Source organism: Octopus bimaculoides, chromosome 19 (assembly GCF_046866305.1).
Source record: "Octopus bimaculoides isolate indiv1 chromosome 19, ASM4686630v1, whole genome shotgun sequence".
NCBI classification, from domain to species: Eukaryota; Metazoa; Mollusca; class Cephalopoda; order Octopoda; family Octopodidae; genus Octopus; species Octopus bimaculoides.
Window position 1 is genome coordinate 42034431 of NC_142946.1, and position 21840 is coordinate 42056270.

The window sequence follows — 21840 nt, forward strand, 5'->3', positions numbered from 1 at the left end:
GAGAGAGTGACTTTGATTCCCAGACTGGGCAGTGTGTTGTGTTTTTGAGGAAAATACTTCATCTCATGTGCTGTCAAGACAAGGAGACACAAATATGCACACATGGTGGCATGTAAAAGCACCACCCAAACGTGGTCAATACCAGCCCCATCTGGCCCCTGTGCCAGTGGCACGTAAAAAACACCCACTACACTCTGAGAATGGTTGGCATTAGGAAGGGCATGCAGCTGTAGAAACACTGTCAGATCAGATTGGAGCCTGGTTCAAACTTCCTGGCTTCTCAGACTCCCCGTTGAACTGTCCAACCCATGCTAGCATGGAAAACAGACGTTAAACGATGATTATGATATATACGAAGGGCTTCTTTCAATAGTCATCTTCCAAATCCACTCACAAAACTTTGGTCAACCCAGGGCTATAATAGAAGACACTTGCCCAAGGTGTCATGAAGGTGAGACTAAATCCAAAATTAGGTTGCAAAGTGAATCACTCAAACACAGTCATACCTATATTTTTTTACGTCAAGATTTGTATGGATTCTGTCAACCAAATTCATTCACCAAGCCTTGGTTGACCCTGGGCTATAGTAGAAGAAATTTGTGGCACTTTGAACTGAAAACCAAGTGGTTGCAAAAGACAAACTTCTTAACCTTACAGCCAAACTTGTACCAACACATTACACTGTTGGAGAACCAGTGGGACATACCCTTAAATTATCACACAAAGAAACAATTATTTTAATAAATTTTCATTTTTAATAAATTGCTTTTACACTGTTTCCGTTTGTTTTTTGTTTTTTTTTGTTTTTTATATTTGTTAAAGACCCCTGAAGGAGGCAGTACCCCTAACAAACATAATAACCTTCTTTAAAATCACAGGACTCAGTTTCTTCAGCTAGAGTAAAAAAAAAAAATAAAAAAAAAGAATCTAAAGGTCCACAGGTCTTTATAGCAGTTTCCCTTGAGAATTATTCAATGTAGCTAGTTTTGGCATTGAGTAGCACTTGCCGTGATTTGAACCCCTTGTCATAGTAATCAGACGCTTCTTTTTCAGGGAAAGGTTTTGCCATACCCATTGTATATTGTGGTTGTACACACCGTACGTAGAAGCCACTGGTTTTCTTCCAGTCATTAGGCTGGTATTTGAGAAAATAATAGGACGTACAAAGAGTGCCGTAAATTCCAAGAATCCATGGAGAACTGCGACGAACAACTAGAGCTGGTTTTACGCCGATAATTGGTTTCAATACCTAGAAGAGAAAAAGAAAAACAGTTTTGTAAGAAAAATGTTAAAACATCCATATACTATTAGTATCTCTGCCTTAGCAAAGGCAGAGGTATTGTTTTTAGTTGTGTTTGTTTGTTTGTCTGTGGACAAGATATCTCAAGAACTGCTGGATGGATTCGGATGAAATTTTCAGGGATGTTTGGCCTTGTGACTAGCACGAACTGATTAGATTTTATGACTGATCCAGTACTGGACAAGGATTCTGGATTATTTTCCTGCGTTTTTACTTAATTTTTGAGAGCGGTCAGGTTCATTTTTAGTATTCTCATTTGTGAGAGCAGTCGAGTTTATTTCAGATATTCTCATTTTAAAAAATCATCTCCGGCTAATCGTTGAGAGGACGTTGGTGTTGCCTTGGCAGAGGTTTGCATTCTCTGAGTGCTCTCGTTTTTATTAGTATTATTATTAAGGTGGAGCAGAGCAGGAGGGTGAGGGCTAAAAAAAATTGGATGCTGAATTTGCTGACAACATAGCTCTGTTGGCAAACACAGTGAGGGAGGCAGAGGAGTTCATACAGGGGTGGAGACTGTGTCAATGAGTGTGGGACTGAAAATGAATGAAATTAAGACAAAGTATCTGGTAGAGAATATTAAGAAGCCAGAGAAGATTATGAATGTAGGCAGGAAGCCACTAGAGTTGGTTGAGGACTTCCTGTATCTGAGAACAAAGATTGGGAAGTCGGACCTTTGTAAAGACCTGAAGATCCATCTCTTCGTTGCTGCAGTGGAGTCTGTGCTGTTGTATGGGTCTGAGACTTGGACACTGACCAAGAAACTCACTCAGATGGTGGATGAGTGCTACACAAGAATACTGAGGATGGCTCTGAAGATGAAGAACTCGATGAAGAACTCAGAGCTGTACGAGAGCCTCTAATAGTTAGCTCTTAAATGACACAGACCCATGCAAGCATGAAAAAGTGCATGTTAAAATGATGATGATGATATATATACATAGAGACACACACGACGGGCTTCTTTCAGTATGCATTTAGCAAATCCACTTACAAGGTTTTGGCTGGCCCATGGCTATAATAGAAAATACTTGCCCAAAGTGTTATGCAGTGGGACTGAACCAGGAACCATGTGATTTGGAAGCAAGCTTCTTACCACACAGCCACATCTGTGCTCAATTATTTATTAACCCTTTAGCATTCAGGTTGCTCTGTTGGATGTAATGCTTATAAGACAAGAAAAGAACAGGAAGAAAGAAAAAGCATTCGCAACTGAACTGATGGTGGTGATGGTGGGGTAGTATTTGAGAGGATGAAGAGGGGCGATGGGTTCTGTGCCGGGTGCTGAAAGGCTAGAGCATGATGGAAGGATAAGTGTCTTGCTATGGAAGAGGTACAAAGCTACCCTGCATCATATAAACGTAGGTGGGAGCAACTGGAGAAAAATTCCAATTGGAGATGGGCACACGTGTGTGTAGAATTATAATAATGCGAAGCAGTATGTTTCTTACACCAGTTAACATTAGCTAATATGTCACATGCTGTTTAGCACTAGGTAGGACCTGATCGAGCAAACCTCTGATCAAAAGTGTTATTGCTTTGACCGTTTTGATTTAAAATATTTGGTGGTGGGGGGGTCAACCTTGAATTTCAGTGAAAATTCCTATTTTCTAGGACGGGCTGATGTCTATTTCCAACAAGGTGAATACTGAAGTTGTTATATAGTGATTCCCCTTTTCTAAATACACAACAAAAAAGTCAAAACAACATGAGTTTCAAGCAGGTTGTTCGCATTGTTAGAAATAACAGTAAAATCACCTTCTAACGATTTAAAAACAAAGAACTACACCAATGTGATCTTCGGTGCACTGTGCCATGAAAAAGGCAGGATAGTCACACCTAGAATGTCTCTGATCACAGGTCCGCTCCATCGGAGCCAATCTGGGTTTAGAGGTCACAATCTGTTTAGTTGCATTTTATTAACCCATCATCCACACGGCTATTTGGCATTTGAAAAGCGTACAGGTACTGAATAAGACCGGTATCCTGAATACTTTACGGTCCGAAACAATAATACGGAGTTGGAATCATTAAACTAAAAAATATAATAATATAAGCCAGTCGGTCTGCCTGCAATAACAGCTAACTCTACTTCAGATCGCATTCTACTGTATTAAAGGAAAAACATGAAGGATAACGTAGTCTTAGAACGTCATTGATCATAGGTTTGTTCAGGGTTGACCTTAGGTTGAACAATAATTTATTTCTAACGGTCGTACAAACACAATACAAACAATTAATGATAATTTGTTTTTATATTTTGTTAATATCATCTTCCAAGAAGAAAACAAGGAAATAATTAAATGTAAAATAAGCAGCTATTGTGCTTACCTTGTAGAGGGCTTCAAAGGGCATTGAACCGATCCTTTTAAATACATTTCTCGGGTGGACTTCAGGGACATAACGTGGTTCATTGGGGGACAGGTTCTGATCGAGTAACCATTGTTTCCTGAGTTGTCGATCTGCATCTGTCATGCCTTTACCATCGAGACGTTGGCGCTCATGAGGCATTGGCTCGATAGAAAAAGGCGGATACTGACTACCCTTGTACTCAGCCAACCTAGCCAGTCTCCTTTTCTTTTCCCATGGCTTTTCATTTGGGGCAACCAGGGCTTCCTGCCCTGTTTTATTCACATTGCCCTCCATCTTGTCGAAACTTCAAGGTGACATCGATTACACAGAGTTCTCTCCCTTGACAACTCTTTTATTTTGCCCCTGCCAATTAAATTTTCTTTTACTATGCCCCTGCCAATTAAATTTTCTTTTATTAATCATGCTTCTCTTTAATAAAATTATTGGGAAATCGTTTCTCGATATGTTTAAGCGTTTGCAAGGAATTTCTTATGCCGTAAGTCTTAACTTTAAAATTTATGGCAAACATAGAAATTCCGGTGCCATGCAGGGCAGTGTTTGAAAACAACCGAGGAAGGCTGCGATTTAGTTGCTATTTCTAGCAGATTTAGCATGGCACATTGAGCAAATTTCATGAGACTTGCTCAACCAATACCTTGATACCTTGTGAGTGAAATTTGGTCAAAGGAAACTTAGTAGAAGCTTTGTTTGTGTGTGTGTGTGTATGTATATATATATATATGTGTGTGTGTGTGTGTGTGTGTGTGTGTGTATAGTATAATAATAATAAAGGGTAAAAATTATTAATGATTTTTACCAGGTGGTCAGCACAGAAATAAAAACCTCTTAGGTAAATTTTACAAATATTTTATAATTATAAAAAGGGCTTCGTTTGCCCCCCAGCAATTTCTGGGGAGGGGACCAGTCGATTAGAATGACTCCAGTATGCAACTGGTACTTAATTTATCGACCCCAAAATGATGAAAAGAAAGTCAGTGGAATTTGAACTCAGAATGTAAAGACAGACGAAATACTGCTAAGCATTTCGGCCAGCTCACTGCTTTCCTTACAGTAATGAATTGCGTGAGCTATGAGCACACATTGTCTAAATGTAGGAGGTGTTCTCTGATGATGAAAACAACAGCGATCAGATATTCTGGTTCGAATCTGTCAGAAATGTATTAGGAATGAAAACATAAATTGGTGTTATAAGCAAACTACATTGTGAGGAAATTAACGATATTTTGCATTAGCAAAGAAACAATTAAGATTTTACAAATTTTATTTAAAAGAAAATTGTAATAGACAATGTCATAAAATATTGTCAGTACTTGATGCTAAATTAGAACAAGTGGAAACTTTACAAACTGTGTCTTTATGTTGTAAATCTGTGATTTTTGTAGGTGAGGAAATTTGGTTCCATGAAAATAAATATTTATTTTTATGTTTGAAGAATGGTTCTTGTGTCTGACTGAATATGTCAGGTGACTTCATGCGATCTTGTGTGTTCTTCTGTGTTTCGTAGATTATATCCGGGGACGATATGTAGTGCTTTGTACTTTCAGGTGTGCGACAAAGTGGATGAATTGAGTGTAATAAATATTTTGGTTTGCTTTTCTGTGTTGGAGAAAAAGTATCAGTGGAGAGCAATAGGTTACAAGAGTTAGTCTCTGTTTCATTGTATACATCTGGTGATTGTATAGAATTATCTACATCAGGCTGTGTTTCAGGAAGTATATTGGGAGTGTCACTCTGAACAGAAGTGTTTGAGGTGAATATGTCAGGTGACTGTGGAAGAGTCTGGACGTTTTGACAGAAATCTTCAGACAGATGTGAATGGACATTTGAATCGTCTGGTTGTGTACAGAATAAATCAGGTGAGGCATAAATATCCAATGTTTTATTACATAGCACAGGTGTTCTTTGATGTAAATGAGTTTTATTCTGTATTTTACAATCGACCTTAGTTGAATTTTGATTCAATAGACCATGGATTTCTGGTAGGACTTCTGCATCTAAAATCTCACATGTGACATCACAAAGAGTTTCTGTAAATACTTCAGGGGACGGAGTTTGCTGTTGATTTACATCGGGTTTTAATTTAAAACAGGAATGAAATGGATTGTCTATGGAAATGGTATTTGTGTTTTGTAAAGTAAACAAATGTTTCGTTTTATCTTGTGTTGCAGACAGAATTTCAGGCGAAAATAAATCTTGTGATTCAGGAAAGGATTTACAAAACTGTTCTGATTCACGAGATTGTTCCATAATTTGAAAAATATTCCCCATTGTTTTAGGAATGATTAACGAATTACAAGAATTACATCTAGAGATTTCTTTTGATTCTATAGAATTTGTAGTTTTTGGTGAGTTGAACTCATTTTGAGACAATATTCTTGGAGAAAACAAAGGCCTGGAGTTAGTATAAGTTTCTAATATTTCTTCGGATGAATCTATGAATGTTTGAACTTTTCTATTGAGGGGTCCCATGGGTGAAGATGGCACACTGATTGTCTTTGGAATAGTATTGGAAGGAGACAAATTTTTCATTTGGCATTTTGCTTGGAATTGATTAGAATTATTGATTTTCTTGAAAATTTGTCTTTTTAAAAGGCATTTGGACAGAGAATACTTAAATTTTTTAGAATTTCGTTGATTGAAAGAATTGTTAATACCATCTCTTCTATTTAAACAAATATTTCTTACTGAAACTGGAGTACTACTGGGTGTCTGTGGAATAAATTGGTTTGAAGATTTCCAAGAACAGCTAAATAGGTCTTCTGAAGTATTGACAGGTAATACGACATCTGGATTAGGAGAGGATAAAAACAATTCAGTCGAAGGATCAAATAAGTCCTGTGACATATTGCCCTCTTCTTTGGGACTCTCTTGGCAACCTTGTTGAAGACTTCCAGATGGTAATAATACATAAGACTCAGAGTTGTGACTTTCAACAGAATTATTTGAAGGAGAATTTGGATGAGACTGTTTCTGGTTCTCTGAAGAGCATTTAATTGGAGTTATTGGAAATAAGCGTTCAATATTTTCTTCAGTTGAAGAATCTTTATGTGGCAGATTTCTATATGATGTTTGATAAATATGGAAATGTGGAACTGGTGTAGAAGTGAAACTATGGCATTTTCTAAGATTAACATTGGTTGAGAAAGTATGAAAGCCATCTGCAAATGGTAAGTCTGAAAGCTGACTTTTCCTGATCCTGGAAGAGATTTGAGATCCCTTGGTTGGAACAGAATGATGGTTTTTATTGCGTGGTCGAAGAGTCTTATTAACAAATTGTTTGCTTTCAGATAAGCTTGCATTGCCTAATTTTTTAGAAAACCATAAAGCTTCTTTTCCTCCATTATATGAAATATTTTCTTTATTTTCTGAAAAATCATTGCACAGACATCTTGGAAGATATGAGCGACATTGATTACATTTCTTCCTTTTCTTAGATTCATTTAGGAAAGATGGTTCACTTTCTAGGCAGGAATCTTGATTTGGAAGTCGTTTAGACAAACACCTTATAGGATGGATTGTTTCTTGAAATGGAGAAAGCTGTTTGAAAGAAGCAGATGTAGACATGTTGCCATTTATAGATTCATTCTCAGAGAACATTCTGTTAATGTGAAAGGAACTAATGACTGAAACATCAATGCAAGAATCACGAGGAATACTCGACATGTCAGCAATTTTTGAAAAGTCTTCAGGAAGGATATTGCAAATACTATTTGAAGGATTGGATTTGGGTGATGATTCTTTAATAACATCGACAGCAGACATGTGTCTCTCAGCAGACTGGAACTTTGGTAAGTATTCATTTGTAGAAGAGACTTTTAGAGGATATTTACTATATACATTAGAAATGTTTCCGTTGTTGACAGTAGTTTTAGTGACAATTTTAGCTGGACTAGACGATAAATATAAATCCTCACTTTTAAGTAAATATTTGTCATCATTCACTGTAATAGGTTGTCTGGTAACAATTTTATTTCTAATGTCACAAAACTGATTTGCTTCACTCCAACTATTTAGATTATAATTATGTATCATTAATTTAGAATGGCAAGTCAAATTGCCAGTGAATAAATTACTTCTGTTTGATTTGTCCTTGTTTTTGTACCTTGGGTTATCATATACTCTGCAATTACTTTCCCAGATACATTTTAAAAAACGATATGGAACTGACAAGTTGAGAAGGAAATATGTCACAGTTGATGAATGGAAGCTTAAAAGAGACAAAATATTTATCTCCCTTATTTTCCAGTCTCCAGTTTCTCTTGAAGATTTACAAATATCTTCACATCTTATCTTGTTTACAGCAGCCACTGTAACCATCTTTGGATTTGATTTACTGCAAGAAGTTTCTTTCAGAGTTGTTTTAAAATTGTAACTGTTTAGAAAACACATCTGTTTTTCACTAGATTTTGTCGTATGCATTTGACTTAGTTTCGTATTTTCTTGAAATTCAGAAAAGTGTTCATTTGGTGAATTGCCAAAGCTGTTTAAGAAAGCCTCTAAGTCTTCTGATTCAGGAGCGTAAGAGACATTATTATAATTATTTACATTCAAAGAACATTCCGTAGAATATTCTTTCTGTGGAATAGGTACTGCCAGTGAATATTTATGCCCCATATCTGAAGAGTTGTTATTCTCAAAAAATACATCTTCACAATCAGATGCATAATAAAGAATTTCTTCATTTGGATTATTAGCAAGAGAAACTTCTGGAAGATGCTTTACATTAGCATGACTTCCAGATGGAACATTCTTATAAGAATGAAGCAAATGATTAGAAATATCTTCTGTTGACAAATCAGGAAAACAGTTTGTAATGAAAGATTTGTAAGTCTGGGTTGACTGTGACTTCGTTGCATGAAATGAAGGGTTTCTTTGTGAACAAGAGTTAATGAAATTAGGGGTTTCACTTTCCCCAGAACTTGATATTAACACACCTGAGAGATTTCTGCTAATTTGAATCCCAGATGGATTCATTTCACATGTTAAAACAATTAACTCTTGAGAAATTAATGGAAAAGCAGAACTACTATTGGTCCGTTCAATAAATAGTGGTGATTCTGTCAGAGTTAATGCTGCTGGTGTTTGAAGAAATTGTTCAAGGGGTGCAGGAGGAGTGTTTTGAGTTTTAAAATTGTTATTTTTAGTTAAAAGTATTTTAAGTGTGCATGCCATACCAATATTGCAGTTAATCATCTGAGAAGCAATTAGATCAGTCGGAAGTGTCTGGCACTGTTTTCTGCAACTGCTTTTCAAGACTGATAACAATGACATGTTGAAATCAGATTTTTCAAGAGGATATAAAGTTTTAAAACCAAACAAAAAACTCTTCCCAGTAAAAAAGCCATTCAACAAATTCTTTATATAATTTGAATCATATGAATGCAATAAACAATGTATCTCTTCAGCAGAGCATCCAAAGTAAGGTTCTAGGATTTTGCCAAAAACTGTGGCACCGCAAAGAGCAGATCCATCAGCAATTTCTAGAGAGAGTCGATACCGTTGAGGAATATTACATCTATTGTAATTAATTTTACATCGTAAACAGCGCCAAGTTCTTGAATGACAATTGATTAGTAATTTACTGTAGCATTCAATGCAATAAGGGTAGGTAACTTTTGGATCTCGAACTCTAACCACTGTGGCTATGGTCAATGCATGGAATCTGGACGGCATTGGTTATTTTAAATCTGAAAAGTAATGAAAAAGTAATTCTTGAAACAGAAAGAAACAGCAAATGCATTTAACGAAGATTTAAATCTTTTGTTACCAAATTGTCTGAAACTGCCCCTATTTCTATGATACAAACTTCCAGTTTTGAAGATATTTAAATTAAAAAAAAAAAAAACCTTTCCAATTAACATTTCGTATTAATTTATGATCCAAATAGCATCATAATACTGACAGAGTTATTTTGTTAAATTCTTCTTACTTTTTAAAAATTAATCGAAACAAAGACCATATTTCAACAAAAATATGGTAACAAAAGAATTAATCAAAGTATCATAATGAATACAACAGGTAAAGCGAAACGTTTATTTTAATAATTAATCTGTTTTAACAATACAAAACTTTGCAATCAATGATCAGTTTTCTTTAAGGTTAATAATTATATCCAGGAAAATTAATCCAGGTTTAAATACTAGATTAAAGTTAAGTCCTTACAACAGTAATAAAAGAAGTTTGGAAGATTTAATCTATTTGCCTAATTCAACATCTTAGGTTGCTTTCTAGGGACCCACTTCGTCAGGTCTCTGGTTTGAGAATAATTTCCCCCCATTAGTCTCGCAGATTTGGAAAACGTCTATCAGTGGGGGATACGACAACTTTATCTCCTGTAAAAGAAACCCAGCAAAATATCAGGTTTTCTGTTTAGATACTTTTTGCGTCTGCTATTTTATAATTCTACGCATGCGTGAAACATTAGAAGAAAAAAACATTTCGATTTCACTTCTTGTCATAGGGGAGGGGGTTATTTTTTTGAAAAATTAAAATTTTACAAATTTTTTTTTTTTCAGAATCATAATTTCCATATTTTTCTACGTATTTCGCCCCAAATTTTTTTTAAAAAGTGAAAATTTAAGAAATTGATCGGGGGTAAAAATTAAAATTTTGAAATGTTTTTTTTTTTTTGCAGATTCGGAATCTCTGCCCTCGATATAGTGTTTCTGTATAAGAAAAAAAAGTTTAAATCCCAAAGGGGACCCCATGATCTTTACCTCCGCCCATTTAGTTTAGTCAATAAGAAACGTTTCCTTTTAAAAAAGTAAATCAGTTGAGCTGAATACCTAATTAATTAGCTGCGTTTCTTTAAGCTTAATTAAAAACAAAACCCCCCGAAACAATTTAAATACCAACTTATCCATTTCCCCTTTTATTACTCATTGCTCTTACAGGAGATTAAAAAAAAAAAGACTTACATAATTCATAACAAATCGAATTGTTTGGCGCAAAATTCAAATAATTTTATTTCTCTGATAGAGATTCCAGGCATTATTGAGAGATCGCAGCAAAATCTTCCTCATCTCTCATAAAAGAAGAAGGACAGATACACTGGATTATGTGATCTTACAAACACTGTCTTGGGAGGAAAGCAACGATCACGGTCGGAGAGTCTTTAATTAGAGTCACAGCAGAGTCAAAATAATAATAATAATCAATAAAGGGATTTAACTCTGGTAAACTTCCGGTGTTTCGACAGAAGAAAAAATAAATTAATTCAAACAACAAGGGGAAATAATTCAGAGCTCTTCTCGCAAAGAGGTAGAAATAGTGGTAGCGGTTTATTTTCCTGAGTCATTTTTGGGAAACAAGTTTTTTGTTCCAATTCCTGACCTTTTTGGAGAAATATTTTAGTAATTATTGTTGTTGGACTGGATTGAATCGAGTCTAATCGTTATGGTAAATATCTTGATGCCGAACAGATTACTTGATGTGTTTATTGTTTTGTCATTCTTCTTAATTTCTTAAATATATTCTCTCTTTCTGTGGGACATGCTGCTTTTTAAAAAAGTTTTCAGATTTGTACATTGTCTTATGATTATATGTATATATATGTATATGATATATGCGTTTGTAGGATTTGGATTTTTAGACTTGAAAGCATTAGCTTGCTCAATACAAGCTTGTTGGGACAAATGTGCTGAGCCTATTGTGTAAGAAAGCTCAATAATTCCTTTTGATGATTTCATGTGGACAGTTTACAAGGTGTGAATTTAGTGCGGTAAATTTCTACCCCTCTGCTCGGTTTATTAATGCGTAGACACACATATATGTATGTATGTATGTGTGTGTCACAAAACCTCCCAAAACTAGAAAGCCTGAATTTAGCATTATCCTAGCATAAGATTGTCAATGAAAACGATCAAGCAATATCCAAATATGTGGTCACCATAAACTATGAAGTCTTTTGACAAGTTTCAACCTTACGAGAACGAAGGACAAAGAATAACGAAACCCCAAGATGTCAAAAAAAAGAAAAAAAGATTCAGTGCTTACAAGCATGTCTAAATATATAAGTATGCTTGATCTACAAGCCTTTTGTGGCCAAACGATCGCATGGAGTGAGAGAAGTTCAGAGTGGCATCGGAGTAAATTATCAGCTTCGAATGAATAAATGATATTCATGCAATATCGAGAGACCAAAAATGAATGAGGGGGAGTTAATAAAAAGTATTAGGATCGGACGATTGGGCTGTTAATCCTCTATAGATAAAAGATTTGTTTATCTCGAGAAGATTAACCAGAAAAATTGTCTCCAAACACAAATGTTTACAACTTCCGTGCACTCTCTGATTCTTTGTCTTTTAATGTCATTTATTCAGTTCGAAGTAACGAGTTTATTTGTTCATTTAAAAAAATAATGTAGGTTCAATTTTCTTGATTTATCGTTCTATTCTAAAAGTTTTTATTCCGTCCCCTGATTCTTTCTGGAGAGGTGGGGGAATGTTTGAAATGACGACCTCGGAAAGATGTAATGCAATATGAACATGGGTGGGATTTGAACTCACAACGTAATGCGACATAAACAAACATTGCCGAATAACTTTAAATATTTTGTCTGAGGCCCTACCAATTTTTTTCATATTTTCTTTTCCATTTTTCTTTTTAATTTTTGTTTGTAATTTAAATTATACATGTAATTAGAATGTTTTAAATTAATTTCTGCTTCCAGTTCCGAAATCAGTATGACAATGACGTTACTGTGTGGAGCCCACAGGTGAGTTTAAACTAACTTTTTTTTTTTTTTTTTCCACCTGGAAAACTTCGAAAACCTGCATCAGTGAATCTTTCCTGTAATATTTTCAGGCGAGCTGTTATTGGTAAGGGTTGAACAAAAATTCAAACAAGCTTTGAAGAGCTCAACAATGATGTATTCTTTGTTGCTTTTCAACTTTTTGATTACTCTTAACACATTTGCGATTTTGAATAATCGCGTCAGCGCCTTTTAGAACATTTTAATAATACATCTATCCTCGTTTATCACGGATTTGGTTTAAAAAAACAGTGATAAATGAATCATCTCCATACACTTTGTAAATGGAACGAATGATAAATTCATTGACACCAAAATCGTGGCCCACAGCAATAAAATAGTTCTTGATTATCTCTACTTTTTCCTGTGCAGAATACATTTGTCTGTCATTTATTAGGTTCAAGCACCATCATGGTTTTTTTTTATTTTATTTAAATCCATTTAAAAAGAAAGCAGTCTGAGGTGAGAGTCACTGGAATGTTTTTGTTGTACAGGCAAAATCTTCGACTAATTGCTGACCTGTAATATCGCAAATCAATTTGTGATAAGTGTAAGACAGTTCATTATTAGCGTACTTGTATTACCCTGGATCAGTAATGTATGAATCCATGATAAACGAGGTTGCGTGTACTACTATTACTTCGTTTGACATTGTTACAATGGTAAACAACGAAAGACAAGGCTGTAGGTTGCACTACTTGCTAATCAAAATAACTGCAGTCTTCAGCAGGGCTTCATTATGGTTTGGTCAGTAACTGACAGCAGTGGTTATTTGCTGGTTCAGTGAGAGGACTTGGTCAAGCCTTGAGGTGATCAATCTGCAACAAATGGACACAAGCTTTGCAATCACATGACTCCTAATTTGGTTCTACTGCACAGCATCTGAGCAAGTGTTTTCTAGATGAGTCTTGAGTCAGCCCTTGTGAGTGAATTTGAAGAAGCCTGTTGGATGGTCTCTACTTGTTCTTGGGCAGTAGACCTATTCTCTGCTTTTTCATGCTTGCTGGAATTGGATGGAGTTTATTGAGGCAGATTTTCTCCAACCAGATGCCCTTCCTCTCACAAACTCTGGCTTGTTTTCAAGCAAGGTAATATTTCCCCATGGCCAGACTTGTTTCTGCAAGATATTGGAAATAAGAGACACCACTTGTATAACAGTGGCAATCATTTACAACTATCATGCAATGTCAAGACAAGGACACACACACACGTGTGTGTATCTCCTTTCATTTTCCTCCTAGCAAATTCACTCACAAGGCTTTGGTTGGGCCAAGGTGTCACATAGTGGGACTGAACCCTGAACCATGTGGTTGGGAAACAAACTTCTTACCACATAGCCATGCCTGCGCCTGATGATGACAGCAAAAGAATTATAAAATGAATATTCGTTCTTCTTTCAGTATTTCTAAATATGTGTTTTTAATGTTATTTCAGGGTCGTATCCATCAAATTGAGTATGCTATGGAAGCTGTGAAACAAGGTTCAGCTACAGTTGGACTCAAATCAAAGAATCACGCAGTTTTAGTTGCACTAAAGGTACATATTTGTATGTGTGTGTGTGTGTGTGTGTGTATGTATATATATATATATATATATATATATATATATATATATTACGTTTTTTTTTTCCCTTTCATAGTTTAGCTTTGCCCCATGTATAAGTCACACCCCAGTTTTACCATTTATAAAATTGTGTGACTTAAACATGAGTAAATCAGTGCTGCTGCTGCTGATGGTGGTGTTTGATTTTGAGAGAGATGTGGTTGTTATTTCTAGCAGCCTGAACAACTACGTTGAGTTTCTTTATTGTTTCAATCAATATATCTCTGTGTTGAGTGATTTTCTTCCCCGATTTCCCTGTCATATAGCTTTTACAATTTCTATTCAAAACTTTTGTTCTGTCACCATCATTCATTTTAATAAAGAAAATATGATTGTATTGGTGTTGTTTCTGTTTACAGCGTGCCCCGTCAGAGCTCTCTGCTCACCAAAAGAAGATAATTCCAATAGATGATCACGTTGGCATCTCCATTGCTGGCCTTACAGCTGATGCACGTTTGATCAGGTAATATAAAAACTGGTCACTTTTGTGAGATTCTCTGTTGTTTCTGCTACATTGAAATACTTATAAATGCTTTTACTTTTGTTGTTATTGTATATTACTAAGAAAATCTGATTCGTTGTTTTATGTTTTCAGTAACTTCATGAGAACTGAGTGCTTGAATTCAAGATATGCTTATGATGAACCGTTACCAATTTCTCGTTTGGTCTGCATGATAGGAAACAGTATCCTTATTATCATTATTATTATTATTAATCCAAAGTTGACTTTGCTTTTCATCATCACCACTATCATCATTTAAAATCTGTTTTCCATGTTGGCATGGATTCGACAAGTTGACTGAAGCTGGCAAGGCCAGAGAGCTGCACCAAGCTATAATTGTCTGTTTTGGCGTGGTTTCTAGGGTCAGATGCCCTTCATAATGCCAACCACTTTACAGAGTGTGGACAGGGTTGCTTTATACGTGGCACCAACACCAATGTTCTATATGAAGTACCAGCATGGGTGCTTTCTATGTGGCACCAACACAAACAGGATGGTCCTAAGACTGCTTGATCTGGGGCTGAACAACAACAATGAAGTGAGAGCTGACCCCATTTTTCAGCCAGGTACATCATCAACATCATCATTCTCATTTTAGGACCTCTTTTTCATGCTGGTATGGGTTGGACAGACTTCGCTTGAGGTAGAGTTTCTTTGGCCAGATGCCCTTCCTGTCACCAACTCTCACCTGTTTCCAACCAAGGTAATATTTCCCCCTGGGCCAGACACAGCCTTGCAAAATATTGGAAATGAATAACACCGCTTGCATGGCAATGACACTCCTTTACCACTATCAGATGATGTGAAAACAAGGAGAGACAAACACACCCATTCATGCACATACAACAGGCTTCTTTTGGTATTGGAGGGCGTGTGTGATAAACACATGCAAAGACACACCTATACGACAGGCTTCTTTCAGTTTCTGTCTATCAATCCACTTACAAGTCTTTGGTCAACCCAAGGTTATAGTATGCCATGCAGTGGGTCTGAACCCAGAACTATGTAATTTCAAAGTGAGCTTCTTATTGCACAACCATGCCTGTGGCTACATTAAGGTAGACAGGGTCATGTGTCTTAATCAGTATCTGGTTTATAATTGAATTCATGTATGTGGTCTACTCCACCACCACTTCCCTTCATCTCTGCCACCTTGGATAATGCAACGATGTTTTATTTCTGAAGTGTTCCCATCTTTTGTTTAAAAAAAACTGCTTTTGCTGTTCTTCCTTGACTTAGCAGAATCTCAAATCCCCACTCAACGGTATGGCCGGAGACCATTTGGGGTTGGATTGCTTGTTGCTGGTTATGATGTAAGTAAAACACATTGGTTGTTGTTCTTGTTGCACTGATTTATGTGTATATAATTTATGTGCATGTATGTGTGTGTATCATCATTTAACATTGTTTTCCGTGCTAGCATGGGTTGGATGGTTTGCCAGGAACTGACGAGCTGGGAGTCTGTTTTGGCATGGTTTCTATGGTCAGATGCCCTTCCTAACGCCAACCACTCCAGGTGTGTAATGGGTGCTTTTATGTGCCATTTTCATGACACCAGTATCTGCCACGACTGCAATTTTACTTGGCTTGATGGGACTTCTCAAGCATGACGACATTGTGCCAAAGGTCTCGGTCATTGCCTCTGTGAGGCCCAATGCTTGAAAGGTGCTTTTTACCTGCCATTTACGCATATATATGTGTGTCCCCGTGTGCCCTCTGACCTGTTCAATCCTGTCAAAATGTCTGTCCTATGCTAGTATAGGAAACAGGCATGAAATGAAGATGAATTTGTATATATATATATATATATAAATACAGGCAGAGGAGAGGCTGTGTGGTAAGTAGCTTGCTTCCTAACCACAAGGTTCCGGGTTCAGTTCCACTACGTGGCACCTTGGGCAAGTATCTTCTACTGTAGTCCGGGCTGACCAAAGCCTTGTGAGTGGATTTGGTAGACGGAAACTATGAACGAACAAGGGGGTGGGGTGCAAATCGGTTGCTCAACCTTTTAGGAATATTGTGCAAATCACATGTATGTGTGTTTATGAGAGAAATTGAAGATTTGAAATTTCTCAAATGAAATATATTTAAATCCTATCAACTTGTACACACAGCAGATCTTCCTCTTCAAACCACGTCGTTTATTCACTGAATCTGTTCTCATTGATGTTCTTGTTCTTCATTTAAGGGCATGGGGCCTCACATTTATCAGACATGTCCTTCAGCAAACTACTACGACTGCAAGTGTATGGCCATCGGAGCACGGTCCCAGTCTGCCAGAACCTATTTGGAAAAACACCTGAAAGATTTCTCAGATTGTAAGTATTGAGCCAACCAATGAACCCTTTTGATGTTGCTACCCCCAAAGAGTCAATGTCATCACCACCACCACCATCACCATCGTCACCATCATCATCGTTATGATCACGATCACCACTATCATCATATCACCATCACCACCATCATTGCCATCATCACTATCATCATCATATCACCATCACCATCACCACCACCATCATCATCATCATCCTGTGTTTCAATGTCCACTTTTCCATGCTCTCGTGGGTTGGGTGGAATTTGTGGAAGTGCATTTTCTATGGCTGGATGCCCATCCTGTCCCCAAACCTTTGTCATCTTGCCAAGTAATATCATATTCATGGGTGATTGGAGACACTCATTTACAACTATCACCCAATGCAAAGACAAGGAAACACACACACACGCACATACATACACACACACACTGGGTTTCTAAATTTTACACTTGAACTTGTTAAAACACAATCTCAAGGTATGGGAATTTTTCAAAAGATCTTTGAAGCATGTTCTTTTCTTTTATTCTCTTCAGTCATTTGAGTGCGGCCATGTTGGAGCATCACCTTTGGTCGAACAAATGAACTCCAGGACTTACTCTTTGTAAGCCTAGTACTTATTCTCTCGGTGTCTTTTGCCGAACCGCTAAGTTATGGGAATGTAAACACACCAACATCGGTTGTCAAGCGATGGTGGGGTGAAAAACAGACAAACAACTATATACATATATATATATATATATATATATACACACACCCACATACATATACGACGGGCTTCTTTCAGTTTCTGTCTACCAAAACCATTCACAAGGCTTTGGTCAGCCCAAGGCTATAGTGGTAGACACTTGCCCAAGGTGCCATTTAGTGGGACTGAACTCGGAACCATGTGGTTGGTAAGCAAGCTACTTACCATACAGCCACATCTGTGCCTATGTTCTGTATTAACAAGAATATATATATATTTTTTTTTTTTCTGTAATCGTGTTTGTTTTGTTTGTTGCTTAGGTTCAGTAAATGAACTGGTGCGACATGGTCTGAGAGCTCTCCGTGATACTTTACCTCAAGACGTAGAACTAACTAATAAGGTATGGATTATATTATTTATTTTTCTCCTTTTCCGTTTCTTAATTCCAATGCACATAACAGAGTTTACTAGTTTGGTAGTTGTAATTACAAGTTAGTTGGCAATTAGAATGAAAACAATTTTCACAAGCCAAACGGTCCCAGGGACAAGATATCTGATGTCAAAAAAGTCAGCATTGAACCAGTGACGCCAAAATATCTCCTACCTGCATGTCTTGGTTCAGCACAAGGAACAGCATTCAACATTGCATGTGTGGATCACTGCAATTTGTAACTCACTTCAGTCAACATTGGCCTTGGCTAAACAGTAAGATTGAACAGAAAACAACAAGAAAATCTTATGTTTGCTTGACCTGCTAGAAATAGCAGCCAAATCTTTCTGAGTATATTATACATAAAAAGAAAAAAGTTTTGATGGTTACAGCATCAAGACCATATGTGATCTTAATCAGGTCTGACCTAGGGCTAAACTACAAAAGCAACAGAAAGAGCAGCCAGCATTGGAGAAGCTTATCTGCAAATAGTCAGGATTTTCAGAAAGTTTCATTTTTGATAAAAAGAAATTGTTTTTGGAAATCCTGGATTCTGAAATTTCTAAAATGCATTTGGATATACATGTTTTATTTATTTGTTTATGGATTCTGTTTTTCATTTATTCTTTTTCAGAATTGTTCCTTGTCTGTTGTTGGTGAAGACACAAAATTTACCATTTATGATAATGAGGGCGTTAACGAATTTGTATCCTTCTGTTATTTAATCAGTTTTTTTATTGTATCAATTCACTGACTTGACATTACATTTGACAGTAGCCACCTCTGCTTCTTTCAAATACTGCCCCTCCCCTTTAATCGAGGGGCCTTTTTGCTTATGGTTTTTCTGGTCTTGTGAGGTACTTGGTAACCTCCCTAATGCTGGTGGCATGAGAAAAACAGCACCCAGCACACTCTGTAAATTGGTCGGCATTGGAAGGGCATCCAGCTATTTAAACCAGGCCAAAGCTGACATTGGCACCCAACACGGCCCTGCTACTTGCCAGATCATGTCAAATCAGTCAACACGGACAGCAGACGATCAATTGATGATGATGGTGGTGGTATACAGTTGTGAAATATAACCCAGGTTTGAAATTTCCCCAAGACACCTGAAGAAGGCTGGAGGGTACATCAGCCGAAACGTTGTGTTAACAACAAACAAGATGAGGACAAATATCTGTCAAATATAAATAATGTACATAATTCCTCATCTCTTAAATATAGAGCTGTAACATGTGATTCCAGTCTGAAACTATAAGACTGGAATCTGTTAGACTGACAATTTATAAATTGAAGGAAAGGTCCCAAACTGACATCCTGGACAGAATTCTTCATGGAATTCTGCTGTCCCCTCTGTGTGTAGCTCCTTGTGGGCAGTAAAGAAATAAGAATTCTTCATGGATTGTACTTTGGGAAGCACTGGCATCATCATCATCATCATCGTTTAACGCCCGCTTTCCATGCTAGCATGGGTTGGACGATTTGACTGAGGACTGGTGAAACCGGATGGCAACACCAGGCTCCAATCTAATTTGGCAGAGTTTCTACAGCTGGATGCCCTTCCTAACGCCAACCACTCAGAGAGTGTAGTGGGTGCTTTTACGTGTCACCCGCACGAAAAATCCTACGGGAGCCAGTCAGGCGGTACTGGCAACGGCCACGCTCAAAATGGTGCATCTCATGTGCCACCCGCACAAGAGCCAGTCCAGGGGCACTGGCAACGATCTTACTTGGCTTGCCGGGTCTTCTCACGCACAGCACATTTCCAAAGGTCTCGGTCAGTAGTCATCGCCTCGGTGAGGCCCAATGTACGAAGGTCTTGCCTCACCACCTCAGCCCGGTGAAATGTTGCACAAAATATCATGCAGTGCTTAGTTGTGTTCTGAGTTCAAATCTTGCCCAGATGGATTTTGACTTTAAAGTTCCAGTTAAATATTAATACTAATTTAATTAAATGTAGCTCCCCACCACCACCACCACCACCTCTCCCAAATGTCTAACCTTGTGCCTATCTGAAATTCATATTATTACTATTCTTAATATTGGCTAATTAACACTAATTGCTCATTGTTGTGTGTTGCTATGTGTGTTTTTTTTTTCTTCTCTTCTAATTAGTTATTCCCTTAACTCTTCGTTAGTTGCAATTGATTGAGAGGGATGAACGCTCTCGAGCACCTCCTGCTAAATCAGATGAGGTGAGTAATTAAAAACAAAAAATGAAAAAAAAATCTTACCATTTATTTTTTAAAACCATTTTTCTTTCATCATGTCTTTGGCTGTCACAGCCCATGTTTCACTGCCATGTAGCATAGCTCTTCACACGCAAGCTTCATACAATCTGCCTTTCACTCTGAGAGAGAGGCCCTTTGTTGCCAGCAGAGATAGGAGCTCCTTGAACTTTGCCCAGCCTATTCTTATTCTCACAGCTATGCTCTCAGAGCATCCACTTCCACTACTAACTTGGTCATCTGCATAATGGAAGCTATCTACTACCTCTAGCTAGGTAATGTTACTTCCAGAAAATACCAATTCTATTTTTCTAATAGATATTCAGCATAATTATTGGAATAACCATGAAATTTCATTTCACAGTTAAAATGGTTAAGTCACTGCAGCTGACCCAATGGAGATAAGTGCTTTCCCTCATTATTCCTCCTATTTTCTTTATTTCAGACCCCCATGGAACAAGATACCGTGCCTGAGTCTTCGGATGGGGCTGCTGACCAGCAACCTGCTGAAGAGGAGCCACGGCCAGATGTTGCCATGGATCCAGAATAATCACTTCATTCTTTTAGATTGATTCATCACATATTTCTGATTTTTTTTTTATTTTCAAACTTGAAGATTTTTTTTCATTCTTCAATTCACGTTTTGTCCAGCCTCTTACATTTTAGGCTGCTTGGAGCATATGTAATAATAATTACGCAATAATATCATTACTTTAAAAAAAAAAAATTAAAGTAAATTTGCTGTTTGTTTTATTATATTTTTACTTATTGTGTGTATGTGACCTCGAGAGTGGCTTAGGTGAAAACTGAGAGAAGTTTGTCTGGTTGTGTGGTAAGAAACTTGTGTCCCACTGAGTGGCGCCTTTGGCAAGTGGATTTGGTAGACAGAAACTGAAAGAAGCCCATCATATATATATATGTGTGTGTGTGTCTTTGTGTTTGTCCCTCACCACTGTTTGACAACCGATGTTGGTATGTTTACCTCTGTAACTTGGTGGTTCATCAAAAGAGTTTGATAGAATAAGTGCTGGTCTTATAAAGAATAAGTCCCAGGGTCGATTTGTTTGACTAAAACCCTTTAAGGAAGTGCTCCAGCATGACCACAGTCAACTGAAACAAGTAAAAGAATAAAAGAATGTATATGTGTGTGTGTTGACATTGCTTAATAGCTGTAAACAAGTGTCACTGTTATACAAGCAGTGTCATACATTCTCAGTCTTCTGTGAAAATATGTCTGTCCAAACAATATTACCTTGCTTGGAAGCAGGTGCGGATTGGTGACAGGAAAGGCATCCAGCTGTAGAAAATAGGCCTCAGTAAACAGCCATTCAAGCATGGAACAGTGGATGTTAAATTGACGATGATGATGATTGAAATTTTTGCTACTATTTCTATCAAGTTGAACAACCACATAGAGGCTCTCTCAGCTTGTCTTGACTAAATATATATTTGGACGGTGTGTAGATATGTCTGCACATAAGTATGACTCTATATATTAGCAGGGAGGTGGAGGCTTGAGCATTGGAGCTAGTGAAAAGAATCTCACCTCAGCAGCAAACAGAATATGTTGGAGATCAATTCTCTATTAATTTTAGTAATTTTGTAATGTGGACTGGAAAAAAAACCCTATCATCATGAAATATGTGGAGAATCTTT

At 37.1% G+C, this 21840-nt stretch overlaps 3 protein-coding genes across 4 annotated transcripts; 1 reads left to right on the forward strand and 2 right to left on the reverse strand.

The window, feature by feature from the left end:
* Positions 1-732: 732 nt before the first annotated feature.
* LOC106873565 (uncharacterized) lies at positions 733-3993 on the reverse strand. Its single transcript, XM_014920993.2, has 2 exons — positions 3629-3993; positions 733-1249 (listed from the first exon to the last, which is right to left on the reverse strand). The coding sequence occupies exons 1-2, from the start codon at positions 3941-3943 to the stop codon at positions 968-970; spliced, it is 597 nt and encodes a 198-aa protein (XP_014776479.1). The 5' UTR covers positions 3944-3993; the 3' UTR covers positions 733-967.
* Positions 3994-4913: 920 nt separating this feature from the next.
* LOC106873564 (uncharacterized) lies at positions 4914-10847 on the reverse strand. 2 transcript variants are annotated; one of them, XM_014920992.3, is made up of 2 exons: positions 10588-10847; positions 4914-9357 (listed from the first exon to the last, which is right to left on the reverse strand). In XM_014920992.3, exon 2 carries the CDS (start codon positions 9341-9343, stop codon positions 4961-4963), a length of 4383 nt encoding a protein of 1460 aa, XP_014776478.1. In that variant the 5' UTR covers positions 9344-9357; positions 10588-10847; the 3' UTR covers positions 4914-4960. The 2 variants fall into 2 exon arrangements, with proteins under 2 accessions (XP_014776478.1, XP_089193644.1); XM_089337518.1 differs by lacking the exon at positions 10588-10847 and adding an exon at positions 9833-9964.
* A 19-nt stretch (positions 10848-10866) lies between these two features.
* On the forward strand, positions 10867-20921 carry LOC106873573 (proteasome subunit alpha type-1). The gene is made up of 11 exons (XM_014921004.3): positions 10867-11068; positions 12342-12386; positions 13857-13958; positions 14384-14487; positions 14620-14708; positions 15769-15839; positions 16715-16844; positions 17847-17926; positions 18591-18662; positions 20095-20151; positions 20630-20921. The coding sequence occupies exons 1-11, from the start codon at positions 11066-11068 to the stop codon at positions 20732-20734; spliced, it is 858 nt and encodes a 285-aa protein (XP_014776490.1). The 5' UTR covers positions 10867-11065; the 3' UTR covers positions 20735-20921.
* Positions 20922-21840: the final 919 nt, after the last annotated feature.